General features: G+C 40.7%; 1 protein-coding gene across 2 annotated transcripts in view; it reads right to left on the reverse strand.

Moving 5' to 3' along the window:
- The window catches only part of CNOT2 (CCR4-NOT transcription complex subunit 2), a 64,752-nt gene that overhangs the window by 18,079 nt on the left and 27,684 nt on the right, over window positions 1-18,989 (reverse strand). For both annotated transcript variants that reach the window (XM_066633272.1, XM_066633271.1), the window contains 4 exons: window positions 13,988-14,110; window positions 9,469-9,535; window positions 5,847-5,994; window positions 2,912-3,094 (listed from right to left, as the gene is read on the reverse strand). In XM_066633272.1, coding sequence (XP_066489369.1) covers window positions 2,912-3,094; window positions 5,847-5,994; window positions 9,469-9,535; window positions 13,988-14,098 — 509 coding nt within the window. In that variant the 5' untranslated portion in view covers window positions 14,099-14,110. The remainder of the gene's footprint in view (window positions 1-2,911; window positions 3,095-5,846; window positions 5,995-9,468; window positions 9,536-13,987; window positions 14,111-18,989) is intronic.

The following is an 18,989-nucleotide window of genomic DNA, read 5'->3' on the forward strand; positions in this document are numbered from 1 at the left end:
GTGGTAAAGGAGACTTCAACTGTTCTCACATCTGCTGGAAGTCTAATGGCTAAGGAGGTCTCCTGGAAGTCAAAAAAGGTCTAATAGTCCTAACTTGCCTTGCAGATAACATCATCATTCAGAGGTGAAGGAAGAAACAAGGGGTCTGCTATCCTGGTTTTAATCCAGAGAAGGACTGGTCTGGATTTAATCCAGAAGCGGCTGGATGAAAGAGACCATGTCATCTTGGAATTCTTGGTATCGAGAGAAAGGGAAGCCAAGAATAGTCAGATACAGACTGTGGATTATAGGAAAGCTGATTCTAATGGGCTCAGAGAACAATTAAGTTGCATCTACAATTAAATTGTATCTTAAATTGAACAATTAAGTATTGTAGAGGAGAAAATGGTCCAAGAGGAATGGGAAGCAAGATACTGAAGGTACAAATCAAACAGTTCCCAGGAAAAGAAAGGTTGGGAGACATCTAAGGAAACAAGTCTGGCTGCATAAGGAGTTTTGAAAAGTTGAGAAGCAAGAGGAACATGTACAAGGAGTGGAAGGAGGGACAGTTAACAAAGGAAGAGCACACAATTATAACCCTTACCTGCAGGGATGTCAGTAAGGTTAAAGCACAGAGTAAGGTGGGGCTAGTGAGGAATGCCAAACACAACAAAAAGGGGTGGGGTTGTGTGCATGTCTGAAAGAAGACAAAGGTCAAGGAAGCAGTAGGGTGGTTGCATAAAGAAGATGAGGACATGGTAACAGATGACAGAGAGAAGACAGAGTTGCTAAATTCTTATTTTGCAACTGTTTTCTCCAACAAGAGGTGGTCCAACGTGAAAGAACTGGGGACATCATGACTTAAGAAAGATAAAGAGATGGTAAGGGAACACCTAGTCACTTTAGCTTAATTTAAGTCTCCAGAACCTGACAAACTACAGGATAGTGAAGGAGCTGGCAGATATGATCTTAGAGCCATTGTCCATAATCTTTGAAAACTACCGGAGGCGACTGAAGACAAGCAAACTTCATCCCTGTCTTTAAAAAAGGGGGAAAAGAAGATCTGGAAACTACAGACCGATCAGCCTGATGTCAATCCCGGAAAAGCTGGCTGGGAGATCACGTGGGTCAGGTAAATAGCTTCTAAGAGCCTTATGCTCGACACCACTGGACTACATGGTACTACCATTACGGGGTCCAAAGCTAGACCTGTTCCCAATTAATGCTATTAAAGTGCTGAACAGAGCTGCCTTGGGCCCTGTAATGTTCAATATTTTTATAAATTGGTTTGGATGAGGAGGGTAAAACAAGATGAAAGTCTTGCACAGGGATTTAAAGATAAGAATTTACCTTTAAAATGTACACGATAAAAAAATATATATAAAACTTTGCACTAAAAAATGCTAAGAACTGAAAACTGAACCGGACACAGCAAAGCGTTTTACACATTTAAGCAAGGAATGCACTTCAAGGCTGTTTTGTCTGGAACAGATCCTGTTGTGAAAACTATGAGGCAGGCACTGCTGATAAAATGACAGCTTCTGAGCAGAACTAGGTGTGAAGTGCAACTCTAAGGATAAGCAAAATCTATGCAAAGCTTAGTCACCCAAGCAAGCTGTCAAGCACCACAGGAAGCCAATCACCTCCTGAGGAAGCAGAGATCGCACGTATAATACTAAACACAAACAGTATGTGATAAAAAAGAAAGTATCTTAGTTGTTTCAGGCTTGAGACATGTTCTACACTGTTTCTCTTCCTGTTTCTCCCCTCACTGTTTATTTTTCCATTTAGTCACTTCTTCATTTACACTACGGGCACTCTGTGAAAAAAATACCCATTCCGTTTACCCATATAGGGTGTTGGGGGAGGGGGGGAGATGACAGCTATAATAAAGTCACTGACTTGTTCTCTGTCATAATTTTGATATTCAGATTCACAAACCAGGATTCTATACGTGAACAGAGTTGAACTACTGGAGTTAACCAGGTCACATTCTAACATCTCAATTTCTTGAGCTGAATTTCTGAAGTATTCAGTATTGGTCACTGTCAGTAAACGACTGGTGGCTAAACTGGGCTTCAGCGTAACAATGGTTTTTATCTAAATACATTCTAGGTAGAGAAACACTCATTTTCCCAAGACAAAGTCATACAAATAATGAATCTCTTGCACAAACAAAACTGTTCAGCTAGTGAAAAGGTTTCTCAATGTCTAAGCCTAGGACCTGAGCAAAAAGGAGAGGTGGATTCTAGCAGCTAATTCCTCAAGATTTGGGCAGCACCTTTACGTAAGTACTGAAGTTTCCTCAGATTCAGAGCTTGCTTACTGCAAACATATCTATCACATACTTGCATCCTTATTTGCAGATCTAACTTGGCTATCCTATAATGATATAAAATGGTTTCAATTATTCCTGATCCCCAAAAGTGCAGCTCTCTGTTCATGCACAAAGACTGAATATGATTGGCCCAACTCAAGGAAAAGAACATATCCATATTCAAGGAAGTTTGAAGATCAGAATGTATTTATCTAAAACCTGCCCCTTCTAATTCTGACAAAAAAAGTTTGAGCTGGGGAAAGTGATAGAGGAGTACTCAGAAGCAACACTGAATACATATATGGGCCTTCCTTTCAGATGAAACCTGGCTATGAGAACTCCCAATTCTCAATGCAAATTTTCCAAAAGGCAGCTTTGGATACAGTCGCCTTGTCTTACGCGAGGGTTATATTCAGGAGTCAGTGCATTAAGTGAAAAATTCAAGATGTCCAAGTTTGTAGGACTATTCCAAAAAGTTCCCATTGTTCTTGCAAATTCATGTATTTCTCCCATAAAGTATTACTGACCTCAAGTTTTAGCCTACAGTATGCATATGCCAATACATGCTGTTTAGCCAATGGTATCAGATACCTAGCAATACTGAATCCACCTTACCTGTTCACAGTAAAAGGTTGTCGAGAAGGTTGCTGCTTTGGCATACAGATTATGCTGGGTGAGCTTCGGTTGGGGCTGCCTAATCCTGAACTACTCATGCTGTTTGTCCTACTAGGAATTCCAATGCCCTGACCAACTTGGGAGTGATTCATCATGTTCCTAGGATTCATAGGCAATATACCCCTGCAAAAGACAATCCATACAGTGTGTACATAATATTATATAATGACACATTCAGCAAAATGTAATTCTGTTTATGGTTGTTATTACTTACAGTCCAATCCTAACTGACATCCCAAACCAGAGCTGCCTGAAGTGCAGGGCTGCCGCGACACCAAAATGGCTACCGCAGCATCCCGTATGCCCCAGGCAGTCACTGCCATCTCCTCAGGAGAAGGGGACTTTCGTCCCCTTCCCCCGAGTAAGGGAAACTAGTTCCACAAGGGGCTACTCCAGTGGTACTCAAACCTTTCCGGCCAGTGGCTCCCTTGACCCCCTTGGCTGCTGGCCATGACTCCCCATTATGTTCCTGAGGGCTGAAAGTGACATCATTAAACAGGAAGTGGCCAGAAATATTAACTATATTAAATATAATATTATAATATTATATGTATTATAATATTAATTAAATATATTTTAACTATATTAATATTAATTATATCATTAATTAAATGCAGATCTTAAAAATATATTATTAATACACAGCAATATACATGCTTTATAAATGATCAGCTGCTGATCACTGTTGGAGACAGGATGCTGGAGTAGGTAGATTTTGTCTGGTCCAGGAGGACTCATTTTTTTAAACTTTGTAAGCATACCAATAGAATTGTTTTACCAAATGAACTTTGTGAACAACCAGTCTGACCAACATTACACACACACACCCCCGCGGACCCCAATCCAACTACAGGTGGAGCCTATTTATCCACGTTAGTTCCGTTCCGTGACTCGGCGCGATTAACAAAAAATGCGTTGTGCTGAGTCCATACAGTTAGAGTCCATAGAGCAAACAGGTTGCAGCCTGACACTTCCGGTTGGAAGGAAACTAAGGCAGCTGTTTTCAATTCCCTCCCCTCCGTACTCAGCCCTCCTGTTGCCAGCTGTCCTGCTTCTTTCACAGTTGGAATGGTGAGCTTGCTTGGGAAGCCTCTGTGTCCCAGGCGGCCTCCCAACAGCGCTGCAGGTTCTTCTCCTCCTCCTCTTCGCTGCTCCTCTTCCTGCAACCCTCCCAACCACCATCATGGAAACTCCTCTGCCCCGGAGCATTCTGGGACTTGTAGTCCGGCTCTCTGCTCACCTTCACCTGCCTCTCCAAGGCTTCCCAAGAGCCGGCTTCTTTCACAGGTGGGATGCTGATCTTTTAAGAGTCCAGCCCTATGTGTTTCTACTCGGAAGTAAGCCCCATTCCAGTCAATGGGGCTTACTCCCAGGAAAGTGTGGAGAGGATTGGGCTGTAAATCTCGTGTGTGTGTGTGTGAGAGAGAGAGAGAGAGAGAGAGAGAGAGAGAGACCTCCACCTCCACCTCACTGCACGTGTTCTGGCTACAGAGGTTCTTGCCCACCCTTTTCCTCCAGGCTCGGCTGGCTCAGGGACTCCAGGAATGTTATTGTTCCTTTGCAAGGGGAACCTCTTCTATTCCCTGCCTGGGGAGGCGGAGCCTTTTTGCAATGTTTTGGGCTGCCTGGAAATGGAGACGCCAGTGCAGGGCAAAGGAGGCAAAGGTGTGTGTGACATTCAGTACCCTACCCCATTCGTGTTGAGACAAATCCGCAGATAAAAAATTCGTGGATAAAAAGGCTGCACCTGTAGTCATTTCTCCCATTCTCCTTGGATAGGATTGAACCCTTTATTAATTTAATGAAATTAAATTTTTCCAGCAGCTGGTGGGGAAAACAAAAATAGACCATGAAAATATATCAGAGCTGATAAGGGTTTGGTTAGGAAGCTGATTTGTCTCCTATACTAGGAGGTGCACAGCTCAAGCCTATGCATGTCTACTCAGAAGTAAGTCCCATTAGAGTCAATGGAGCTTAATCCCAGGAAAGTATGGATAGGATTGGGCTGGCAATCACTTCATCAATGGCTGATAAGTATTCCCTTCAAATAGCAAGATTCATCACTTTAAAAATACAACCTTTCCTCTTCAGTCAAACAACAAGACTAATACATCACTTTAAAAACAGTACCCTTTTTCTGCTCCTGGCAAAGTGAAGTGTGTGCTTGTCTCTCTCTCTCTCCCCCCCCCCCTTTGCCAACTGCATGGAAGCAACTTTAACAGTCCTGATGACCGGTAAAATAGGAAGCGTTTTATTTGGGGAGGGGGAGGAAAGTGGGAAAGTTTGGAAGTTTGGAGATCGAAAGGGGGGAGTGGAAGAGGGAGGGGGTTGAAAAGAGATTTCACTTTGCTGAGAAGCGATCCCAGGCTGGGAACTAGGAACCAACCAGACAAGGATCAGCGAGGGTTAAGGACTGCAAGCCGAGCATGCTCGGAAGAGGGCGGGGCAGCAGCAGCCACTCTCGAAGCTGAGCAACCCCCCATTTCTTCTGCTTTAAAAAAAAGCGCAGATGACGGGCAGAGGACAGGCTTGTATTCTGCCCAGGGGTGTGACTGTATCGCTGAGAGAGGACATCCCGCGCCTCCCCTTTGAGTTCCTGGTGCCTCCCTAAAGAGCTACGCCGCACAGTTTGAATAACACTGGGCTACTTGATTGTGTGTGCTGTGTAACATACACTATTTTAACTTTGTTACACACAAGAAGGTAATATTTTAACATAGGCAGCAATCAATGCTGCATTACAAGCTTTTCACCAGTATCCTCAAACACATGTTAGAACTCCCCCCCCCCGCTCTTTTTTAAGTAGCTGGAATATGAATAGTTTAAAGTAAAAAATATGCAGCATACTTGAAAGAGGACTTGAAGAAATACATACCTGCTTGGAGATGGAGGCGTGTGAAGTGACATTGTTGGTACCCCTGTTGTTGGTGTTACGTGGCTTGGTAACTGAGTGCCTTGCGATAAGCTGCGATTTAACTGAGGGGTGTTGTTGCTCATTCCCCTCATTGGAAGGCCTAGTGCACCTATGAAAAAATTTAGAGGAGAGGAATGTACAAAATTCAGGAACAAACTATGGTTTTGTGATTTGAAAACCCAAACTGGTATTCACTAAAAACACAAACAGTGTATGAAATTAGAAATCAATTCAACGGTTCCAAGCTTCCCAACGATTTTATTAAAGATTTCAGAGAAAGAACTTTTCATTTGGGAGATCTATGTATTCATTTGGGAGATTATGAGGTATCAAAATAACACTATACATGTTAAAAATCTATTTCTTTTTTGACAAGATCAAGTAACTTTAATAAAAATTAGGAGGGGTTGTTCTCAATTTCCTCCATTAGAGGAAGGGGGATATAATCCAGAGGTTCTGGCAGAATCCACGCTAACACAGATTTTGAAAATTGAAAGACCCCAGAACCATCCTAATCAATGATCAACCTTCCAACAACTTAAACAACTGAAATTATTTATTCAAGAGAAAGTGGCATTATATTTTGAAAGGTGTACCATGTCTTTGTTTTTAGTACGTATAAATTTATCATACTGATGTTTGAGAAAACACCAGGGCTGCAATCCTAATACACTTTTGAGAGTAAGAGTCACTAAACTAATTGGAACATCCTTTTCAGTAAACAGGCATAGACTCTGGCTACACATAACTGAAAGTGTTCTGTCCAGAAACAAAAGAATACACACTGGCTCCTCAAGTTATGGACAGCTGTGTCAGTACTTTCACAGATGCCCAGTAGTTCTTTAGTGATGATTTTGTGCATGTGAAACAGCATTGAGTTGACAAGTGCCAGATGTCTTAAGCTATGTACATTTCAACTTACGTACAGACACCTGAAACCTAACTACATACGTAAGATTCTTAGTGTACTTTTCATGAGGCCTATGTCAAAACTTCACTTTTAAAAAGGCATGGCTTCAGAACTAAGCTTTCATAAAACCAGAAAAAGACGATACCTTCAGTACAAAGCAACCATGATTAAAATAGATGAAATTCACAATACTTGGGGCTGGGGAGTCAAAATGAAGACTTTGGGGGGAACCTGGGTTTTAGTAATTTCTTCTTGATTGGATAGCTTATTTTTAAGGAAGCAAGAAAATCATTTGTGTGCTTTTTCTTCTACATGCTAAAATATGCATTTGTTATACAGTACATTAAAAAATGATCTTAATTTCAACATGGCAGGAAAACAAAAGTTTATCTTACCTCCATTAATAAAAAAGAGTCCTAATATTCTGTTTCAATAATCTAAATCAGCATTTTAGGATTAGTTTATTTTAAAAAATTTTTGTCTGAAAAGTGTGTGTGTGTGTGTGTGTGTGTGTGTGTGTGTGTGTCTGTGTCTGTGTGTGTGTCTGTGTGTGTGTCTGTGTCTGTGTCTGTGTGAAAAACCAGGGAAGTTCATAGCATATTACCCATATAGCCAATTTGTAGTCAACTTGCTATAAATGGCTGGGCTGTTTCGCAACAGGTCAGAGAACTTTGTGCTAGACCTGTGAAGCATTGTTTCCAAAGACAGATTTCTGACTCACATGTAAACATACTCTAGGATAAAAGAGCATGTCCTCAAAATTGTTAAGTTAAAATAGAACATTAAAAGCCCAGAATTGTTATACTTAAGCGAAGAGTTGTCTTAATTTATGCAATACTGTACTTTCCATTGAGGCTTATCTTATTACCTTAAGGAATATGGGAAATAGAAACATCAGTCCCTCCCCCACCCTATCAAACATGCAGTATAGCCAATAAACCATGTTACAGCCATTAATTTAGACATTCCGCAGCACATATATTAGTCCTGAAAGTACTGATTAATTGGTGCAATAAAAAGTCAATTAAAAAGCAGTGCGTAGGTGCCTTTTGTTTTGCCGTAGGAAGCTCCAGCAAAGAGCTCAAAAGGTACACATACTGCTATCTCCCTAGATGAGCAAGGAGCACAGCCCATATCACTGTCTACAAGAACCAATTCACCCTTGTGTGTCTGGGTCTCCAGCCTCCACCCCACAGGTTAGGAAGGTCACATGCTGCTTATACCATTATCATTTGTTGTGGGAAGCTCTAGTAGCTACCACATCATATGTAAACACTATGTTTTTCACCTGGATGGCTTTGCCAAGCTTTCTACTGCCTTCCACTCCTCCTTGCACATCACAGCTTTGAAGGAAGAAAAGGTGTTATCTTTAAACTACAAATACCACCATGCTGATGAACATGGGGAAGGAGAGAAAGGGAAAAAAATTATTCTGGCTACCAACATGAGCAGTGTTTTGGGGTGGTGTAGAATCTCAAGATATCCTAGTGTGGGTGGGGACTGCAAAAATTAAATAGTGATCATGAGAGCAATTTTGTTTACGTTATTTACAATTACTGTAAGATAAATGAAGAAAAATATAAGCTATGCTGTATATCAAAAAGAATATATGCTGTGGATAGCAGTTATCTTTTCCTGCCTTTCTAAAGACCATCCATCCCAAGCCAACCCATTCCCAAACCCCTATTTTAGGAAAAAAGACATTTCACTGCTACTTAAAGGATTGTTACAGTCCTGTGCAAAAGATGAACAGTGGGTCATGTCAGATAGAAAACAGAAAAAAACCTAACAAAAGGGTAGAAAATATGTGGACACCGTGCATTCTGTTTGAAGCTCCATGTACTTCTCTTATAACCTAATACATTTTCTTTCTCTTATTAATATTGTTCAATATCAAGTAATACATGATTATTTGCAGCTGCAACAAAAGGAGTTTAAGGAATGCAGGTATTAATTATAACAGCATAAAATAAGATTGCACACATGAAAGTAGTCATACAGTCTTATAAAAAAAATCAATAATTGGAGTCCAACTGATAATGGAGAACAATGTATCTTTTCTTTGGTCTCCCCCCCTAAATAATTTATTGGTTTACCCATAAGGGCATAGTCCTAACCCTTTTCAAGTCATTGCTTTAGATTCGAAGTTGGGTTTGCCTTAATATTTCACAGATAAGATTCAGACTACAATAATCAGATATGAAGTAAATACTATAACAGCGAACCTAATGTTTCTTCTACAAGGAATTCCCCCCCAATAAAATTATTTTCCTACAGGATAACTCCACCAATACATCATTTTGTATGTTTGATGACAGAACATGTTCAGTATAATCCTGTGTACTGGGCAATTTGCCGACCACCTGGTCTAGAACTATTACTCATCATTAGCGACAGCAGGATGTTAAGAAACTCTGTGCTGTGTGTGGTGCTATCCTGCAAAAGCCTCATTTTCTAGGATGCAAAACTTTCATCTTCTCACCTGAAATAAGTCACTTTTAAACACAGCCCAGAAAAGAAACCTATACCCTGTTTCCAAAACGATAAAGTTATCCAAAAAGGATAAGGCTGAAATCACAGAGAGAGGAAATCCATGGCAAACCAGCATTGTTTCAAAATCACTCAACACATACACACACAGAAAGGGGACACTATAACAAATAAAATTCTTACTTTGTTGCCCGTATAAACTTGCCCCAAATTGAGACAGCTGACCTGATGTTGATGGTGATGCCAGCATCTGTATTTAAAGATTTAAGAAGTCAAACAATGACAGGATCATAAAGCATTGCAACATTTAACTCTGAAAGTAGAGTAATAAAAGACAGTTCTAAATTCCATTCATCAACTTGCAGGAGCTTTGCAGCAATATTAGCAATATATTGCTATAAGTTCAGAAACTGAGTACTTGTAAATTTATTTACCCAATTTGTATCCCACTTTTCTCAGCAAAAGTCACTCAGAGTGGCTTGACAAAACATAAGAAGAGCCCTGCTGGATCAGGCCAAAGGCCCATTTAGTCCAGCTTCCTTTATCCCAGTAGCCCATTAGATGCTTCAGGGAGCACACAAGACAACAAGAGACCTGCATCCTGGTGCCCTCCCTTGCATTTAGCATTCTGAGGTAGCCTATAAGAACATAAAACCACATTTAAAACAATAGTTTACATATATACATTAAAACAACTTTAAAATCACAAGCACAAAACCAGAAGAGTAATCTCTTAGGAAAGGGCAAAGCTTGTAAAATCTAATCAGTATGGAAATAAAAAAAACCCAGATGCCCAGTCTTTATATAAAAAAACCCCAAGAACTCAGAAGGTTAATCTAAAAAGAAATATCTTTAGGCTTCACTGGAAAGCCTCTAAGGAGGGAGCAGTTTGTAAATGGGGTGGGGGGAGTTTCCCATAAGGTTGGTACCTTATGTGAATGTACTGTTAATGCTCTATTTCTTGCCACTGTCCTTCCTGCCTCCATAGGTAATGGCCCCTGCAAAAGGGACTTCTCCATTTAAGTAAATCAATTTTCAGAATGTTCTTGGTGTGGTATTAAAACAGTAGAAAGGATCCAAAGAGCTACAGGCAGAGCTTTTCCTGTGGATAGGAGTTTCTAACCCCCAGCTCTACAAAAGCCAGGTGATACTCAGGAGAAGTTTCACTACACCATAAGGAGCTGCAGTAGGAACAGGAAATTGAATAAGTCCCAATGTGCAGGTGCACTTGGAAACATGGATGGGACAACTGGACTCCTGAACATAGTTAGTTGCTAAACAAATAATAGTACCAAAACAAATATTTAACCCATTAAACTCTTAATAAACTGACCTAAGCTTTATAGTCAAGGGAAGCAACTTTTAATAAGACATTCAGAATGCACAGGTAATGTGTGGATTTATTAACACTCAGGATTATTTGTCATAATTTCTTGAAGTCCAAGGTGATAATTCAAAACTCATGAAGACAGAAAACACAACACTGTAACACACTATCAACATGTGTTTCATGCACACATTTCTCATTAACAGTGTTACCATTAGCAACTACAATAGAAGCATACTCCTGTCACACACAAGGATTATTGGAATCGCCAAGTATAATTGGCTTTAATTCTCATGAAGCTGGGATGTTCCACTTCAGACTGCAGGTGGAAGCACACATGACTGAGTCCTTCTTCCTATTTTTTTTAAAATCCACATGGAAAACTAGATGCTAGGATATTCTGATTAAGCCCTCTTCCTGACATGCTAGTTTTCTATGTGGAGGGATTTCTTTTTGAAATGGTACAGGTCAGGTTGTAAATAACAATTCACTCAGTCACTAGTAGCCTAGTCACCTTCAAATAACCAGGCACGGAGATTTTTGTAATTCAGAACGAAAGATATTTCTCCATTTCAGGCAACTGATGTGCAACAAGTGCTAAACACAGGTGTGTATGCTGGGCAACACTGAAACACACCTTACACTGTGTAAAAAAGCAATTTTAGTGGACTTCTTTGCAAAGCAGATCCAACCATACAGTTCTGTATCAATGAAAGCTTCCCGAAACATGATCAGCACTTCCATCTACCAGAATCTCTGAATGCAGAAATATTTTTGGGATCTGCAACGGTGGAGGAGGGAAGATCTGGGCAACAAGGTGATTCTCCAGTGATCACCATCAGTCCCTCAGCAAAACCACCTCCTCCTTCCAACCACGGTGACTGCTTAGCTGCATACACTCCCAAGCCAGTTCCCATGCATTGCCCAGCTAAGTGTGCCCTCCTCCAGCAGCACACCTCCAAGGAATTCCAGAGCTTCCACAGTTGGTGAAGGGGAGAACAGTCCCCTACCTCAATTAACCCCATGGGGCAATGGGCTTCTAGAGGCACCTTCCACCTAGTAGACGGCCTGCCACCACCAATATTTCTTCCCCCAACCACCAGGCTCCCCTCCTGAAGGGGCAGAAGGAAAAGCAGCCTTTTTGGTGTTCTAGTACAGTAACTCAGACAAGCAACTAAAGATGGATTTAGGTGTGTATGTATTTTTCCAAGAACCATACAAGTACACACACAGGACAGACCATTAAAAGGAAGTTTTGTTGCTTGAAGTTGTCCTGACTTTAAGGACAGGATTCCCCCAAGGAGTTTTTTTACTCAAAAAATGAGTAAAGAGTATGCCATTTTTAAGGCAACAAGTTAATAACAAAGTCTAACTTGTTAAGCTAACATACTTCTTGGTCTGTTCTAAGACACCAATGTGAAAGGATGTCATTGGTCAGTCAAGGCAGAGTCCACCTGCAGTTGTGGCCAGTTGCGGCAAGTTGGACTCAAGCGTTCAATTTATAGTTTGCTGACCCACTTAAAATAAATCTCTAATTCTATTAACTCGCCTTCTAACTCATCTATTAACTCATGCCCTCTACATGTCTTCCAGGTATGTAGGCAACCCCAGGATGGATACTCTGGAATCCATCCAGTTGACACTTCAGGACACCTGGCCTTCACTACTCCATGCTTTCATTAGATAAGAGGCACACCTGTCTCCATTTCCCTCTGCTCACAAGACCAAAAAGGGAGTAACTCACAGATATGGCTCCACGGCTGCTATAATCTCAGACATTTCAGCTGGGGGATGTAAATTTGCCATTTCCCAGATCCACTTCGAAAAAGGGGAAATCTTACTCACCCTCTACCTTCCTTCTGACCCCGACCTGTACCCCAAGGGGAGGCATAACACATCAAAGTTCCTAACCATTCCAGGGGGAAGGAACTCCCTTGCCTAATGCTTAGACGTTAACTACCTTCCATCCCAAAAGGAACACTAAGAGGCCCCTTCACAAAGGACCTCTCTTTTGCATTTTAGTGCAATTCTTCAATCAAAGTGTGCATACAGGAATCATGGGAATATAATAAGCACGAGAACCATTAAATTCTGAATAAGTGTATATAAATGCTTTGTCATAGTCATGGAGAACAGATCTATCAGTGGTTTCTAGCTATGACTAACATGGGGCCTCCATTTTTAGAGACAGTGTTTAGAGACAACACATGCTGGGGACAGCAGAAGCTTCTCACTTTTTTGTCCTGTGCAAGAAGTGCTCAATGAGCCCTGGTACATTCTACTTTCCTCTTAAAATACACATTCACACTCTACATGTTTTCTAGTTCTAGGAAAGTTGCTCCTGTCCTCCCAGCTTGCAGCAAAGGTGTGGTCTGATGCTGGGCAGCCAGAATGGCCCTACTAACAGCTACATCCCACCCCTACAATTCAAGGAAGCCAATGGACACCCTGGATTTTCCTGCCTCTGCCCCGAGTGAGTCCAGGAAACCAGTGTAAGTAGAACCAGGGGTCTAAGCGCTCCAGCACGTAGAGCCCACATGCCATGCTACACATGTCCCACTCTACACACTTCCACATGCCACTAAATGGTATGCATGCCACGGGTTGGCTGTCTGTGTCCTAGATATTTGGAGAACAGGAACCCAGAGTGAATTTTAGGACAGTGTAACATATTGCCATAGAACCTTCTGCCACAGTCACATAGCAAAAATGCAAAGCAAGTTCTCAAGGACTAGACTACCTGTGTACCTATCTATCTGCCACTGGATCTTATAAATATGTAATACAGGGGGCCCCTCATTATTCACAGAGGTTGCATTCCCGGAATCCCCATAGATACCAAAATCTGTGAGTGATCAAATCAGCTGATTTAAGCACCCCCAAAACCTCCAGACCCAACCAGAGCACAGCTCCAGTTGAGTTCGGAGGATCCAGGTGGGCCCAAATCCATGGGTTCAGAACCCAGATTAAATCCACAGGTTCCAAAACCACTGGTATTGCGAGCCCACGGTATGTTCCTTTTCTTGTTCAAGGCACCGACCTAAAATCCAGTACTGGGTACTGAACATGTCACTGCTGGTTTCTAGGAACATGAAATATTGTTCAGTCCTAGCTTATGATTGCTCATCTGCAAGAACTTGTACTTTCCTATTTATTAAGCTTTTAGGTATATGCCTGAGCATCATGTAGGTCCTACATTGTAGGATAATTCGAGAACATCGTGTTTTATCATTGTATGCCATAGCCCTTTGAACAGGTAACAAATATGTGAGACAGTCTTGATTACAGGATACAGCTTTAGTTCCATGCACCTAAATTATACATTTTTAACCAGTTAAAAACACACACAAAAAAATTAACATTCACAAAGCTTACATCTTTTTCTGATCGATGCGAGAACATCGAAGACTGGCTGTAGTACATGTTTTCATCATGGTAGTCGCTGTCGACCCCCTCTACAAACTTCTTTCTTGAAGCACCAAACATGCTGTTTGTCACCTAGATCAAAAGAATAAGACATTATTCTCTGTATGCTTATTTGTAAAAGAAATCAATTTCTCCTCAGTTTACTGACGCAGTTACTTCTTATTCCCCCACATGAGGGAATGGTTGAACTCAACACCATGCGTAGCTTTTATAAAACAAAATTCTACACAAGTTATACAACTCTGGTGGCATTGCTTGAATTGTTGACAACAGCCATTTTTACACAAAACTATATATAAACAAGTACAATGTGCTTTACTATCTATATATTATCACAGTCACCCAGTGAGGTGGACAGCTGTTATGTCGCTGATGGGCAATGGAAGTTGACTGATAAATTCAAATCTGAGCTTAGCCATGGCATTAACACAACATCCACAAGTGGGTCTATCTGTTTGAGATATGGTTGCAGTGCAAATTGACCCCCCTCCTACAGTAAGGAAAGTAGGTGATGCCCATGTTGGACCAGCTTTGGTTGCATTCAATTATTAATGAAATTTGGTTCAGTAAAAACTACTGCATATAAACTCATTTGGTCAAAGAAGCACCTCCCATTACATTTAACTAGTGCTCTCACTTCACTACTGGCACATCCCACTGCACAAATCCCCTAAGAATGTAATTATCACCTACAAAATGAAATGCAGTATTTAACAGGCTAAGGGGATTATCTCCTCTTTTACTTTGGCTGAGCAAATTGATGATGAGAGGAGAAATCCTTGATCGAAGCTGCTCCTTGCAAAGGATGAAGAAGAGCAGAGTCAACCAAGGCAACAACAGTCTTGCGTGTGATAAAAGTAGGAGAGAATGTTCCTTGCCAGGTTGAATCTTCCCCCATTTACAACACTCTGTGATTTTAGGATTTAACCACAACCTTGCCCCTTCTGCAAAAATGTGGGCACAGAGAGTTAAAGCTCCTTATCTGTTATGGCACCAGACCAAACTGAGCCTTCTTGTGAGGTGCTATTTTGAAACATCAAGCTCAGTTCACAGTAGCTTCACCTGCACCATTTTCAGTCATTTTTCTCTCCAGCAGCAGCTCCACGCCCCTCCAAATGCCACATCCTATGCAAATATGTGAAACATAACCCCCTGGGCCCTCAAGGAACAATTTTTCAGGGAGCCCAGAGACCTGCCTTAGGGATGGGGGAGGGGAGACACAGCTTGCACATCTGCTCCTTAGGATAAAAACCTATGTTTCTGCTAGAAGCCTACTTAATCACTAGTCCTAATTTAATGAATTTCTCTACTATACCACCCATTTTAAACAGATGTGACGTAACCTTGAGTAACAAGTTACTACATTCCAGATAATAAAACAATAATACCTCTCCTCATAGTTGTCCCTCCTAAAACAGAAATAGTCGAATCCCAAGTGTAACCAAGACATGCAGTTCAGCTGATGACATTTTTAAATCACAAGACACTGGTGAACAAATCTACAGAAGTCTTGTATTTTAAATGAACTGTCTGTTCTAGTGGCTGTCTGCTGGTATTCATTTGCATATTTTTAGATTGTGAGCCCTTTAGGGACAGGGAGCCATTTAGTTATTTGATTTTTCTCTGTAAACCGCTTTGTGAACTTTTAGTTGAAAAGCGGTATATAAATACTGTTGTTAATAATAATAATAATAATAATAATAATAATAATAATAATAATAATAATAATAATAATAATAATAATAATAATAATAATAATGTGTTTAAAGAGAGACACTGGGTGGAAGGAGGAAAGAAATAACAGAGTACTATCAGGCTGCCACACACCCCTTAGAGTGCAAAGAAAACAGTGACCAATAACAGTGTTTCTCAAACTGTGAGTCGAGACCTACTAGGTGGGTCATGAGCCCATTTCAGATGGGTCCCCATTCATTTCAATATTTTATTTTTAATGTGTTAGACTTGATGCAACCATGGTATATGACTGCATTTGGGGAAATGCTATAGATATAGATATAATGCTATAGATATAGATGCTATAGATATACAAGTAACTTTTACTCTACTTTGTTAATAAACGGAAGCTGCAATCCTATACATACTTTCCTGGGAGGCTTTCACAATGAGACTTACTTCTGAGGAGATAAGGTTTGTGCTGTAAAGAGCTTTCATATTGCTCTACCTGCCCTTCCTATAAGAAGCACTATGGGAAGTCAAGCAGCAGGTAGGTGGATGTGTGTGTAAATTTTCAGTTACTAGCAGAATGAATTCTGGTATGGATTGGGAAACATTTCTGTAAGCATCTGAATAACATAACTAGAGTTACATGTGACCAGCAAAAAAAAAAAGTCAATAGTGGTAATACAGCAGATCTAGTTGGGTTGTGATCCTAAAAGAAGTTTGTATTGTACCAATGTAGATTGCAGAAACAATGTAATTTGATATCTAGGGTCAGTAAAATAGTCTGCAACCCATTAGTGTACTCACAGTACAATCCTAATGAAGTCTTCCACCAGAGCAGTGGTGCTGAGCTGGCTTAGAGTGTAGTAATCCTGCCATATCACACGTTCGTGATTAGAGTAAGCAGCACCAGTGGGAAGGCCCGAGCCATCTCACTGGTGCGGTATCCGGACGCCCCTGGTCACCAGTGAAGGTAAAGTGCCAAGTGGCACAGGAGCTGGGAGAGAGAGGTTTTCTGGAAGGGAGGTGGGACAGATCTGAACAAGGACGAGATCAGCAGAGCAGGCCTCTGCCGTATTGTAACTCCGTTTCAGGTCTGATAGCGTTACATGGGGCTGCCCAGATCTGTGCCAGTGATTTAGCTGGTGCAGATCCGAGTTGCCCCTTTGGGCAGGATGAAGCGTTACTTGCAGTAAAGCGAAAAATACTGCCTTACCCTGAGGAGATCCTCCAGCCTCCTCATCATCGGCATCGGATACAGCAGAGGCCATGCTTGCCCTGCCGCACCGGTGCAGGTTAGGATTGAGCTACCTGCCAACATGTTTTATGTATTTTGCTGATTGCTAGCAAAAAGTCCTTTGATAAATTTCCTCACAATACTTGCTAACTGACATAAACCTGTTTTAAATGGCAGCCACTGCTATCTACCTTTTTCATTCTGCCTGAAAGATGTATGTGAACAATACAAACATTTGAACTAAATACCTGAAATTGGTCCTTCAGGTATCATTTTTACCTGATGCATCTCACTAATCAAAACTAATATGGGTGCTAATTTATGTCTTATGGGAAACTCTCATACACAAAGCTTAAAAAATCTGTATTGATTTCCAATTTATCACTTTTCTAGTTAAAATCTCTATTTAACAGTCACATCGCTTCTACACTCAGTTCCAAAGGAACTCCTTTAGTTTACTTCTAGTTACTTCTCACTTACAGTAAACATAAGGAACTGAGCCCAGATGATGCCACATCTACATCTACTACAGAAACAAAGACAACCTACAGTATCTCCTGTGTGACTCTGGTGTTCCCCTATTCTGTCCAAAGTATATAATTCACTTTGGAGGTTGGGAGGGAAGACAAAGTATATAATTCACTTTGGAGGTTTGGGAGGGCACCAGGATGAGGTCTCTTGTTATCTGGTGTGCTCCCTGGGGCATTTGGTGGGCCGCTGTGAGATACAGGAAGCTGGACTAGATGGGCCTATGGCCTGATCCAGTGGGGCTGTTCTTATGTTCTTATGTTCTTACATTTAATTTGGTTTTTTTTTTTAAATCTATTTTGCAAGAGTTCTCTTTCTCTCTTTGAAGAATCTTCATTAAGTTAAATTATTTTTATCTTCCCAATGTCAGCCTCAGAGATCAAAGAGCTTTCTTCCTTCAGTGAAAATTAATCCTATCTTCCTATAATCTTTTAGGATTGCTTTGTTAAAAATGGGGGGGGGGGGTATTTAGATCTGATTTTCTGCAATTCACTAAGCTATAGGTCTTCCTTGCCGCATGGGGTGTTTTCTCATATCACAGCACTAGGTGAATGTTTGGAAATCCCTCCTCCAAACAAAACACCATGCAGTAATAAAGACCACACCTTTGTCCTTGCTATCAACAGTAACTGTCCGCAAGTGCAGCTTTTCTAGTACATAATATCACCAGGACTTGTACCAAAATCTACTAACATATTTGTAACAGGCAGGTTAACCTGCTTACGAACACTTGGAAAACCAAGTTTTCACACAAGCAAGACTTGCTTAGGTGCTCCCTTCGTCGCTTCTTTGCTTCCAAGTGCATTCCCACAAGCAAAATAACAATGAAACAAAAATGTATTACTAAGTGGCAAGGGGAAAAAAAATTACCTGACTAAGTTTCAGGATTCAAAAGGAGAGATTTTCCTCACCAAGCTTAGTCACACATATTGCTATGTGGCTGTGCAACAGTAGCAAAGATAAAGTTGTGGGAGCAATTTGTTTCAAATTATAAAGTAGTGCACAATCAACTAACCTGGAGTTTGTCTGAGAACACATCGTGAAAGAGAGTTTAAGAAAAAAATCTTTATATGAAAAAACCCAAAATATTTGAGGGGTTAGCAAACTAATAAGTGTCAGATAAGCAGGATGTGTACATAAAGATGTATATCCCTAAGCTATCTATATGTTTAAAATACTGTAGAACACACAGATCCATCTTTGAAGGTATTTAATTTAAATATTAGATTAATTATGTAGATCAGACCTGAAAGAATCTCAGTGAATAGTTTTCCAAACACCAACACTTGATTCTGACACCTAACAATGTTGGCCTTTTCTTCTGCCCCAAGTCTGCTGAGGTTAAGTGCCTAGCTATGTGTGATGTGTGCTCTTAAGTAACTGAAATGTTGCCCATGTTTCTGATAATCTGCCACAGTACTTTGCCCTTTTAATAAACAGTTACCTATGAAAAGTCAATCAATTGCCTACATTTCTAAGATACCTGGATAATCCTTCAATCAAAAC

Source organism: Tiliqua scincoides, chromosome 7 (genome assembly GCF_035046505.1).
Source record: "Tiliqua scincoides isolate rTilSci1 chromosome 7, rTilSci1.hap2, whole genome shotgun sequence".
NCBI lineage: Eukaryota > Metazoa > Chordata > Lepidosauria > Squamata > Scincidae > Tiliqua > Tiliqua scincoides.